Source organism: Salvelinus alpinus, chromosome 15 (genome assembly GCF_045679555.1).
Source record: "Salvelinus alpinus chromosome 15, SLU_Salpinus.1, whole genome shotgun sequence".
Taxonomy (NCBI): Eukaryota; Metazoa; Chordata; class Actinopteri; order Salmoniformes; family Salmonidae; genus Salvelinus; species Salvelinus alpinus.
This window is the reverse complement of record NC_092100.1, coordinates 57,135,435-57,148,200: the sequence shown is the minus strand read 5'-3', so window position 1 is coordinate 57,148,200 and position 12,766 is coordinate 57,135,435. Positions and strand designations below refer to the sequence as shown.

Genomic DNA, 12,766 nt, shown 5'->3' with positions numbered 1-12,766 from the left:
TCATTTAGGGTAGGACATCTCTTAAAGCTTATGACTGGTGGCTCAGGAAAGACTTGGCGTAGTAGCCTATCACTTTGGATGATTCCCCAATTATTTTTAATGATTCTTTTAATGTTCAGTGCTGTATTTTGTAACAAAATACACTCTGATGTATCACGAGGCACTCCCCTTCGCAACAAGTTCTCTCTGTCAAGTAATCCAGTCCTTATACCTGCATCTTTCAGGACCTGAACGCTGTAGCCCCGATTCAAGAAGCGATTCTCCAATTCAGCAGATATTTTCTCATGCAAAACATTAATTTGGCGTTTAGGATGCCACCATTTGGATTATTTTGGAACTGCACAGTGCGTGCAGCATGACTAGCTTATATTGGTTATCAGTAATGTGACCAACATCAACAAGAGGCTTTTTTTGGGCGGGGGGGGGGGGGGGGGGGGGGGGCAGGGTAAACATTGCAATACGGAACATTTCAAGAAATTTGAAAGTCTCTTCAAGTGCAAAAACCATCAAGCAATATGATAAAAATGGCTCTCATATGGACCGCCACAGGAAAGGAAGACCCAGAGTTACCTCTGCTGCAGAGGATAAGTTCATTAGAGTTACCAGCCTCAGAAATTGCAGCCCAAATAAATGCTTCACAGAGTTCAAGTAACAGACACATCTCAACATCAACTGTTCAGAGGATACTTTTTTTGGTTACTACATGATTCTATGTGTTATTTCATAGTTTTGATGTCTTAACTATTATTCTACAATGTAGAAAATAGTAAAAATAAAGAAAAACCCATTGAATGAGTAGGTGTTCTAAAACTTTTGACCGGTAGTGTACATGTAGGTAGACGTAAAGTGACTATGATAAATGCATAGCATAAGAGTTTATATGATATTGTGACCAACTGTTTGAGATTTTTTTAAAATATGTAAATATGGTCACTGCAGCCAACGTGAGTAAAACATTTAAACGTGTTATCCCTCGCAAGGCGGCAGGCCCAGACGGCATCCCCAGCCGCGTCCTCAGAGCATGCGCAGACCAGCTGGCTGGTGTGTTTACCGACATATTCAATCAATCCTTATCCCAGTCTGCTGTTCCCACATGCTTCAAGAGGGCCACCATTGTTCTTGTTCCCAAGAAAGCTAATGTAACTGAGCTAAATGACTACCGCCCCGTAGCACTCACTTCTGTCATCATGAAGTGCTTTGAGAGACTAGTCAAGGACCATATCACCTCCACACTACCTGACACCCTAGACCCACTCCAATTTGCTTACCGCCCCAATAGGTCCACAGACGACGCAATCGCAATCACACTGCCCTAACCCATCTGGACTAGAGGAATACCTATGTAAGAATGCTGTTCATCGACTACAGCTCAGCATTTAACACCATAGTACCCTCCAAACTCGTCATTTAACTCGAGACCCTGGGTCTCGACCCCGCCCTGTGCAACTGGGTCCTGGACTTCCTGACGGGCCGCCCCCAGGTGGTGAGGGTAGGTAACAACATCTCCACCCCGCTGATCCTCAACACTGGGGCCCCACAAGGGTGCGTTCTCAGCCCTCTCCTGTACTCCCTGTTCACCCATGACTGCGTGGCCATGCACGCCTCCAACTCAATCATCAAATTTGCAGACGACACTACAGTGGTAGGCTTGATTACCAACAACGACGAGACGGCATACAGGGAGGAGGTGAGGGCCCTCGGAGTGTGGTGTCAGGAAAATAACCTCACACTCAATGTCAACAAAACAAAGGAGATGATGGTGGACTTCAGGAAACAGCAGAGGGAGCAGCCCCCTATCCACATCGACGGGACAGTAGTGGAGAGGGTGGAAAGTTCTAAGTTCCTCGGCGTACACATCACAGACAAACTGAAATGGTCCACCCACACAGACAGTGTGGTGAAGAAGGTGCAGCAGCACCACTTCAACCTCAGGAGGCTGAAGAAATTCGGCTTGTAACCAAAAACACTCACAAACTTTTACAGATGCACAATCGAGAGCATCCTGTCAGGCTGTATCACCCACAACCGTAAGGCTCTCCAGAGGGTAGTGAGATCTGCACAACGCATCACCGGGGGCAAACTACCTGCCCTCCAGGACACCTACACCACCCGATGTCACAGGAAGGCCAAAAAGATCATCAAGGACAACAACCACCCGAGCCACTGCCTGTTCACCCCGCTATCATCCAGAAGGCGAGGTCAGTACAGGTACATCAAAGCGGGGACTGAGAGACTGAAAAACAGCCTCTATCTCAAGGCCATCAGACTGTTAAACAGCCATCACTAACATTGAGTGGCTGCTGCCAACATACTGACTCAACTCTAGCCACTTTAATAATGGAAAAATTGATGTAATAAATGTATCACTAGCCACTTTAAACAATGCCACTTTATATAATGTTTACATACCCTACATTACTCATCTCATATGTATATACTGTACATTAAATGTATTTCAGTCATGTCTCTGTTTGAGCTGTCTTTTATATTGCCTCTTATCTTTTGATAATAAAAATGGATTGTGTGTCTATAAAGAAGTTTTGCCTCTGGGAGTGTTCTTATAGTCTCCAGAAATGACCTCATTGGACAGAAAGGGGGACTCCTCCTCAGCAAAATAAATGTATTTCAAATGTAATTTATATAAATAATAGTACAAATAAAATAGTTGGTTTCTTTTCATTAGGATGTTAGATACATGACTTCAAATCAAGTCCTTTTAGTAAAAATTATGAAATAAATAGAGGCACCGGCAAATAATATTCTCATTCATGTTTTAGCGCATCGATTCACTCTGTGTTCTTTGCGATCTGGGCTCTGCTCATGTGACTGTCTGTTTCCTAAACTGGGAAACAGTAGACGGATAGCTAGCACAACGAATTAGCGCCATGCAAGAAATTATGTTGAAATAGCTTTTCCAGAGGATATGAATGTAATCAATCGCAAGTATAATAAGATTGTTATTTGTCAATCATATTGGTAAATGCATGAATGTGTCAAAGCGAAGTGTAGCCAGTACTCCCCGTACATTTTTGCTTGCTAGCGAATCAGCTAGCTAGTCTCAGCTAGCTTTAGTTGGTCCGCCTACGATGACAAATTTCAACAGAAATACAATAAATAAAGGTAGGCCATGGCCTCTGTAGACTTTTAGCAGATTGTTTGTTAAGTCTCATATATATGTTAAAATGCTTGTATAGCTAGGTAGTTATGCTAATATCCGGGACTGGCACTTAGGATTGCTAGCTACCCCTCCTAGCTAACTTTAGCTAGGTAGCTAACTAGCAGCTTTTTTTGTATTGGCTATTTACCAAGTTTAGCGGGTTAACATTGCTAGTTAGCCGTTTTTCCTGGGTAGCCACACACGCAGAGTCTGACAAATTAGCTAACGGAAGCTATGAAAAAAAACATTTGCAATTCGCTGGGCTTCTGGTTGCTAGCTATCGTTTTGAAAGGATTGGTTGTGTGTTTGTCCACCGAATATGACACGTAGTTGAGTTTTCTATCTAGTTAATATTTGCTTGCTACATTTGTTTTTGACTACCTGGTTGATTAGCTGACCATTTTCTAGCTCGTTGGTTAGCCCTAGTTGTTTCATAACCATGTCTTGAGTTAGCTAATATTAGCAAGCTGACCGCAGCGGTTTTTACTTTCGATATTTGGAGTACGGTCGTCAATACCTCTCTGACGTAAGGTCCTAGGATGACGGTAGAGAGTTTATTTGTATATATTTTTTTACCGATGGTCCCACTCTTTCCGAGCCAGCAAGGATGACATATGCTGCTTTCTGGCGCTCCCGTTGGTTAGGGACCATCGTAAAAGTGCAATACCGGTGATTGCGTGTAAGCACTTTTTGTTTGTTGTTGCAATCACATTTCTCTTCAGTGGGGTTTAAACAAAAGTTGGCATCCAATGTTTGTGGTGCATTACCGCCACCAACTGTCCAAGGGTAAAACAAACAAACTCCATACAGTGATTGGGGGTGTAATCCAGATAGTTTTGTAAAAAAGTGTGTCTCCCATTTCTTCAATAGCTCCCTCCCCAGGCTCATGGGCATGAGAGGGTAACACTGCTTGCGACAGCATTGATAACTCCTTCCTTGAGAAATCCATTAGTCCCAGGAACCGCTCGGCCACATCCACAATAATGTAAATCTTCCCTCCACTTTAGCCATGCCGTTGATCACCATTGCCCAAAAAATCACAAATTCCACCTTTACACGTCTTTAATATCTCTGGCTCCTGCTGGTGGGAGGCCAACTCTGCAGCGAATGCCTATCCAACTCCATGGAGTCCTCAGAAGAATCATTCATTCCCTCAACCATTTTGATCACCTTTGCATATGAAATGCTCAGGACGGCTCTGACTTTGTCAACTTCATTCTCTTTCGACCTCGACAGGCACTCTGAAGATTTCCACCACAGTTGCAACACTTTACACGGTTTCTTCATTACATTCACCATGACCTTCTTTTCCACACCTTCCACCTGCAGACATTTTGTACATGTCCAAACATTCTACAGTACACCATTTACACTGCAAAGGCCTGGAAATAAAAGCTCTTACCAGGTTGGGTCGGGAGGGACTCCCCAAAAAAACACAAGAATAGACAAACTCTTTTCTTTCTTGCCATCAACTCAAAAATGTATCCTACATGCATCAACCGCTCCATGAATACTCTTTGATGCCTACTTCCTCCAAGACACCGGAAATGAATGCCTTGACAGGTGCTCTTCTCCGTAGCTCAAAGCATGACACAGCACAGTCATCCATTCGCCCGAGATTCCAAAACAAGCTTCTTCTGTTCAGCAGAAACACAAAAAATCAAGGCCAACCCAATCCTCCTGACTGCCTTTATTTCCACTTCTCTCCACCATCTTGGATACTTCCAACAAATTCGCCAATTTGGGCCCCAACCCTCCCAGAAACCAGACTCCCAACAGATATGAGGTATTCTCAACACTAGGCGTCTTCTTTCCCACCCCAACTTTGTTCCTTTTCCCATTCTTCCTCATTTCCACCTCCTTCTGATTCATGTTCCACATCCTCCTTCATCCTTGTCTGTGCTCTCGTCTTCTCCCCACGTGCTATTGGTTTCAGACATGTTCCTAACTTTTCCATCGGCCATGCTTCTTTCAGAGTTCGCTACTTTCCCTGCATTCGATTCTTGAGGTTTAGCCCTATATGAAGATTATACACACTACATAGGGCCCCCAGTCGCTGAAGGGCCCAGCATTTTTATTAGTTACCGCTAACTACTAAGGGTGATATATTTGAACCATTTACAAGGATACTGTTCAAAAGCTTCCTATCAAGGTGAACTAGAGATGTAAAACCACAATGTGAAGTAACAATAATTTCTCTGGATACAATGATACATGATACGAATATCTCTGGAAGAAATAGAGACCCACACACTGTCGAAAAAAGGAATATATCCAAAATTGAGGCTTGAATGCAAAATAAGGATGTTCATTGAAACATGGTGCCCAAAAAAACACGTTGTTTTCACTTTTTATTTATGCACCTTCTTGCACTATGATACATTTTTGGGGGTACCATGTTTCAATGAACATCCTTATTTTGCATTCAAGCCTCAATTTTGGATCTATTCCTTTTTTCGACAGTGTGTGGGTCTCTCTTTCTTCCAGTATTCTTATTTTGACTCCTACGCATCTGGAACATACACTTTTCAGTAGATCATTCAAGACTATTCCTGGAAAATTTGGGGTAGGTGCAACATAAGACAAAAAAATGACAAGGGTTTGAGTGAGAGGACTAACTGGTGTCTCCAAGTGGCCACACACCAAGTGTGCCCAGTTCCTAATTCATTTCAATGCACTTTTATGACTCAAAGAAGAGTCTTCAACTATAAGGTGCTTTTATTTGTAATTTTTATTCTTTTTTTGCTCTCCTAGCTGTGCCACTGAGGAACTAGAGCAAGCACACTTGTAGTTTTGTTTGGACCACAAACCTGCATCCCCGCAATCACACAATTACTGTTGTTGTTAACGTAATCCAACGGCCTATTATAAATCACAATCTGGGTCAGGTGGGCATCATTTGAAATCTTGTTCTATTGCCAACATGACTATCTAAATGATAGAATATGATCTTAGTATTGGGCTTTCACAAGGCAATTCAGAGAAACAGATTGTAACTTTGGTGCGTGTAGAAAGGAGTCATGAATGGGTTCAGGAGCGTGTTCCGCTACAAATTTTCTTAACAATAGACAAACAGGCTCATTCTGTTCAGAACAACTCAGGGTATGACGCCATGTCATCTTGTTACGAATCATCAAACATAGTGACCATAAATGTTCACACCGTGTATGACATGTTTTATGATATGGGAATGTGAAGTGCACATTTGGGTTCCCAGGTGTTTGGCTTGCTGGTATGACATCAAAGCGGTATTTATTATAATCATCAACATCTCATCTTTCAAAATACATAGAGTCCTCTTCATTTACAGTATTTCCCTCACTTAGACAACAAAACATTTGCAAAATGTGCCCAATTTGCGGGATGGATGGGGGCAACTTCTTGTCTCGTGCAGTGCTTAAGTTTGGAACGGCTGTCAGTCAAAACCCATACAGCGCTGTGAAGCCTGAGCTCTGACGTTAATGTTACTGTATAGCCACTGCGTTGCATTATAGGTGCTTATCAGTGCCATTTTCAACCCCTTTACGGGTACAAGTGTAAAGGGTTAATTCACATACAGATCACATTTTAAATAGCTTCCAGTACAATTGACATATACACCTAAAACCACTTGATGTTGGGTCACTGACCTTCCCTGCCCATAGCCCATTAGAAATGCAATTTTTTATTTAACTGATTTTGCATGAATATATCCTGTGATGGGTCTAATATTCAATAGCTCACGATCCATATAAGCTACAGATCAACTTGATCTCTTATCAAAGTACATGTTTTTATTTTATTTTATCCTCCCGTTTGAATCGCCAGAAATATTTTTCATATTAGTGTTTTGGTTACTAATGCACATGCAGATCTTATTTTCTATAGTTAATATCCTGATGGTTTTGAAATCCAACACTGAACATACTTTCCAATATTGCACATATTTATCATGTACAGTCACCTCAAATTTTTGCCACCCTTGATAAAAAGGAGTAAAAAATACTATAACATTAATCATTTAAATACGGAACTATATTGTATGCTAAAAGAAATTGGTGACGTTATACTAAACAAAAACATAAATGCAACAATTTCAAGATTTTGCTGAGTTCCAGTTAATGTAAAGAAATCGGTCAGTTGAAATAAATTCATTAGGCCCTAATCTATGGATTTCACATGACTGGGCAGGGGTGAAGCCATGGGTGGGCCTGGGAGAGCATAGGCCCACCCACTTGGGAGCCAAGCCCAGCCAAAAAAGGGATTTATTACAGACAGAAATACTCCCTCCCTCTGACGATCCCACAGGTGAAGAAGCCGGATGTAGAGGTCCTGGGTTGGAGTGGTCTGCGGTTGTGAGGCTGGTTGGACGTACTGCCAAATTCTCTAAAAATAAGTTTGAGGTGTCTTATGGTAGAGAAATTTACATTCAATTCTTTGGGAACTTCTCTGGTGGAAATTACTGCAGTCAGCATGTCAATTGCATACCCCCTCAACTTGAGACATCTGTGGCATTGTGTTGCGTGACAAAACTGCACATTTTAGTGGCCTTTTATTTTTCCCCAGCACAAGATGCACCTGTGTAATGATCATGCTGTTTAATCAGCTTCTTGATATGCCACACCTATCAGGTGGATTTATTATCTTGACAAACTTGTGCACAACATTTTGAGAGATATAAGCTTTTTGTGCGTATGAAAAATCTCTGTGATCTTTTACTTCAACTCATAAAACATGGAACCAGCACTTTACATATTGCGTTTATATTTTTGTTCAGTGTATATTGTTTTATAGTAACACAATTGGACAGACAAAGATATTGTTTAACAAGTAATACAAAAACATGTCAAAGTAAAGAGCACTCCTGTTTTCGAAACTCCAGCAATCACCTACTGTAAAATATAGGGGTGGATCTTTGATGTTATGGGGCTATTTTGCTTCCACTGGTACTGGGCATCATGAACTTTACCAAGTACATGGACATTTTAGCCAAAAATCTGGAATCATCTGCCAGAAGGCTGAAACTTGGTCACAAGGGGATCTTCCAGCAAGAAAATAACCCCAAGCACACATCAAAATCCAGAAATATATGGTCAGTTGATAACAAAATAAACAAAGTGACTTTGCTACAAGTGATTTTAGCTCTCAAGTACATGCAAGTAGGGTACACAGTAGGTTGCGTGCGAGTGAGAAAGATCACAGGTCTGTTTGACCTTGTATTTTACATAAAATTTATAAAAAATAAACGAGATAAAATGTCTAAATATAATTGTTGTGAGAAAAATATAACCTTGGTTTAAGATCTCTAGATCATTTAATTGAGACAAAATGTAGGTTTTCAGTAAATGCCAGGTTAAGACAGGCCCTTAGCCATGGGTGCATAATATTCCCCCATTGAAACCAATGTAAAGTCACTTTTTTAAGACTGAATGGAATGGTGTGAAAAAACGCTGTAGCTATGTTGATCTCTGTCATCTGATTATACATGTATCACTCTATTCATCCTAGCTAAGATCTTCTATCGAAGAGGTATTGAGAGAAAACTCTGAATGTCAAACCAATATCCAAATTGAAAACAAATTTACGGCGGTACCATGCTGTTTTCTTAAATATTTGCTAGATAGCTAGCTAGCTAGCTAATTTCTTGTTTGTTGTTAATAAGCTAGATATATTAATCATTTTACCAATACTTCTTATTTGAAGTTAGCCTAGCTACATGGTTAACAATGTAAGCTAAAGCTGACCTCCCAAGGTAGTCGGCTACTATTTTGAAAATATACTGTAGGTGCTTGTTTAGACCTTTACAGTGGTTTAATATTTTGTTTGTTAGTTGAGCATTTCAGTAACCAGAATGATCATTCTTATGTGATTTGAAATGTAGTATTTCACCTGTTTTCATCTGTTTTCTCGACAACCATGAACTATTTGACAGCTTGAGAGCAGACATTTTCCTTGAAAACACGCAGTTGTCTATTTAATAACGACATGTACCTAGGCACCAGGCCTATGTTTAGTCAGTGTCAGTACAGATGAAATATCAGCATTCCTTGAATACGGACATATAGACTAAGTGTTTAGTATCAGCTTGTAAAGGTTTCCCTAAGGTCGATGTCCACGCGAACCCGGAAATCTAATTAGCATAATAATAAAATATATTTTTTAAATCCTTCATTTTAAGCTAGAAAGATCTTTTTTTTTTGTGGCATTGGATACGTCTCAATTCACTGCGTCCGCCTATGTAACACTTCTGTATGAGTGGTGAGTGGTGTTTGTCAGACCATGAGACATCCCGAAAATCGGTCTTCTCACAAAATCGTCTTTAGCGTCCGAATAGTTTGGCCTACAAACTATGACCCTTCTATGGAAAGATGACTCTCACAAACACAGTGGTGTTCTCCGTTTTGCTCCATGACCCCACAAGCGTCTTGGGACTCGTCTGAAGTTTGTACAGCCGATCTGCCAACTTCTGTCTGTAGCGTCCAAACATTTTGGGCTACACCCTAATATGACCCCTCCGTGTAAAGGTGAGACTCTCCCGAACACGTACATGTTTTGCTCTAGGACGCTCACGGTCCTCACAAGACTCGCCTGAAGGTCCCTCGGTACCAGTTGAACAAAATGAATGGAGGTATATATGGAGACTGTTTAGTGCCCAAAATAAGGTATTAAAAAAAAAAAAAACTTTCTTATACAGTTGAAGTCGGAAGTTTACATACACCTTAGCCAAATACATTTAAACTCAGCTTTTCACAATTTCTGACATTTAATCCAAGTAAAAATTCCCTGTCTTAGGTCAGTTAGGATCACCACTTTATTTTAAGAATGTGAAATGTTAAAATAATAGTAGGAAGAATGAGCTTTTATTTCTTTCACCACATTCCCAGTAGGTCATAAGTTTACATACACTCAATTAGTACTTGGTAGCATTGCCTTTAAATTGTTTAACTTGGGTAAAATGTTTTTGGTAGCCTTCCACCAGCTTCCCACAATAAGTTGGGTGAATTTTGGCCCATTCCTTCTGACAGAGCTGGTGTAACTGAGTCAGGTTTGTAGGTCTCCTTGCTCGCACACGCCTTTTCAGTTCTGCCCACACATTTTCCATAGGATTGAGGTCAAGGCTTTGTGATGGCCACTCCAATACCTTGACTTTGTTGTCCTTAAGCCGTTTTGCCACAACTTTGGAAGTATGCTTGGGGTCATTGTCCTTTTGGAAGACCCATTTGCGACCAAGCTTTAACTTCCTGACTGATGTCTTGAGATGTTGCTTCAATATATCCACGTAATTTTCCTCTCTCATGATGCCATATATTTTGTGAAGTGCACCAGTCCCTCCTGCAGCAAAGTACCCCCACAACATGATGCTGCCACCCCCTGTGCTTCACGGTTGGGATGCAACAGCTTGCAAGCCCCTCCCTTTTTCCTCCAAACATAACGATGGTCATTATGGCCAAACAGTTATATTTTTCTTTCATCAGACCAGAGGACATTTCTCCAAAAAGTACGATCTTTGTCGCCATGTGCAGTTGCAAACCGTAGTCTGGCTTTTTTATGGCGGTTTTGGAGCAGTGGCTTCTTCCTTGCTGAGCGGCCTTTCAGGATATGTTGATATAGGACTTGTTTTACTGTGGATATAGATACTTTTGTCCCTGTTTCCTCCAGCATCTTCACAAGGTCCTTTGCTGTTGTTCTGGGATTGATTTGCACTTTTCGCACCAAAGTACGTTCATCTCTAGGAGACAGAACACGTCTCCTTCCTGAGCGGTATGACGACTGCGTGGTCCCATGGTGTTTATACTTGCGTGCTATTGTTTGTACAGATGCTCCCTTGGATGAACCAGACTTGTGGACGTCTACAATTTTTTTTCTCAGGTCTTGGCTAATTCTTTTGATTTTCCCTTGATGTCAAGCAAAGAGGCACGGAGTTTGAAGGTAGGCCTTGAAATACATCCACAGGTACACCTCCAATTGACTCAAATGATGTCAATTAGGCTATCAGAAGATTCTAAAGCCATGACATCATTTTCTGGAATTTTCCAAACTGTTTAAAGGCATAGTCAACTTGGTGTATGTACACTTCTGACCCACTGGAATTGTGATACAGTGAATTATAAGTGAAATAATCTGTTTACAAATGTTTGTAAAAATAATTTGTGTCATGCACAAAGTAGATATTCTAACCAACTTGCCAAAACTATAGTTTGTTCACAAGAAATTTGTGGAGTGGTTGAAAAACGAGTTTTAATGTCCAACCTCAGTGTATGTAAACTTCCGACTTCAATTGTATCTCTCAGATATAGGATAAACACTTCAGAACAAACTTCCTTTGTATTTTTATTTTGGGACTATGTTGTTCCATGTAGTGATTATGTTATTCAATTCGTTTGAATGGGCAAACAGCGGTAAGGCCCAAATAATAATTCATCAAATATTTTTTCATGTTTTTTTGATACTTCAAAAAGTCTTAAAATTCAAAAAGCAAGATTGTCCTTGCTGTGACATTCCTAAAACATTTCCATATAGCTTAGTAGCACCCCATCCCCCGACTTAGACGGGGCTTAGACTCTTATGTGTTAAGGGAGTGCTAAAGCGGTACTGTTTTGCATTGGCTGTGGTGTTTTGCCAATTTGGAACCAAAATATGACAAAATTCTAAAACAGCGCACTGTTTAGGCAACCTTCCAGATGTGAGGTTTTAGCTTTGGCTGCATGTGTATGTGTATGCTAGCCAGAGAGCTGCAAACTTGCATGTTTTTATTTAAGGACACAGAATATCTTAGTACTGATCTCCTAAATAGTTCCATAGCACTCATTGGGGAATGCTGCCTCTAGCTGTCAGTTTACATAATCGGCTATCTTCGCCAGTCATGCTACTAATAAAGTTCAGGCCTAGAACTGACCCCTCACATCACACAGCACACACCCTTATGATCTACAATGTGGTCCTCTGTCAAACTCTCGTTTTCTGTTACTTCAATAAAGTTATCTACTAGGCAACCCTCTTTTTTCCCTTCCCTTTCCCTGTGAAAAACCTATGCCTACCCCACCGCAACAACTAACTACGATCTCCTTCTTGGCCCTCTCTTCCCTCCCCAGCCTCTGCATGGCGAGCTAGCAGCAGCAGAAGTGACTCTCCCTAGAGCAGGCAGAGAGCAGTGGTGTGGCCCCGGCCTGTACAGGAGGAGAACCATGGCCTCTCGTCATCAAAGGAACTCTGTGCGGATCCTGTCCACCCGGGAGCGCGGCTCGCAGGCCTTTGGTTCCCAGCGCCTCCTGCAGCAGATGGTGGAGGAGAAGGTCCGCTGGATGAAATGGCAGAGTCAGGTAACAGCCAAAGACGACCCACTATCCCAGTGAAGAGATTAGTCAAAACTGCTTTGGTTTCAACTAGGGCTGGGCGATATGGCCAAAATATTATATCACAGTATTTAAAAAATAAATAAATTGGATGGTATGATGGTATTTTTAGTTTTTGAATAATAAAAGTTCTACATTTGCTTTATGAGTAGTGAGTGATCCTAGGGTGGCAAAACACACATTCTAAGTGATTTCAATGAGTCTTTCTCCATTCTGATTGTTTTATACTGTTCAATTCAACTTCAACCAAAACAATTTCTGCCTTTCCTGCACTCAA

General features: G+C 41.1%; 1 protein-coding gene across 3 annotated transcripts in view; it reads left to right on the top strand.

Moving 5' to 3' along the window:
• Positions 1 to 2,809: 2,809 nt before the first annotated feature.
• The window catches only part of LOC139540400 (activating molecule in BECN1-regulated autophagy protein 1B-like), a 36,428-nt gene continuing 26,471 nt past the window's right edge, over positions 2,810 to 12,766 (top strand). Inside the window, exons 1-2 of one of the 3 annotated variants that reach the window (XM_071344197.1) lie at positions 2,810 to 3,120; positions 12,229 to 12,456. In XM_071344197.1, the coding sequence (XP_071200298.1) occupies positions 12,322 to 12,456 (135 nt within the window). In that variant the 5' untranslated portion in view covers positions 2,810 to 3,120; positions 12,229 to 12,321. The remainder of the gene's footprint in view (positions 3,121 to 12,228; positions 12,457 to 12,766) is intronic. The other 2 variants (XM_071344196.1, XM_071344195.1) reach the window with 2 other exon arrangements.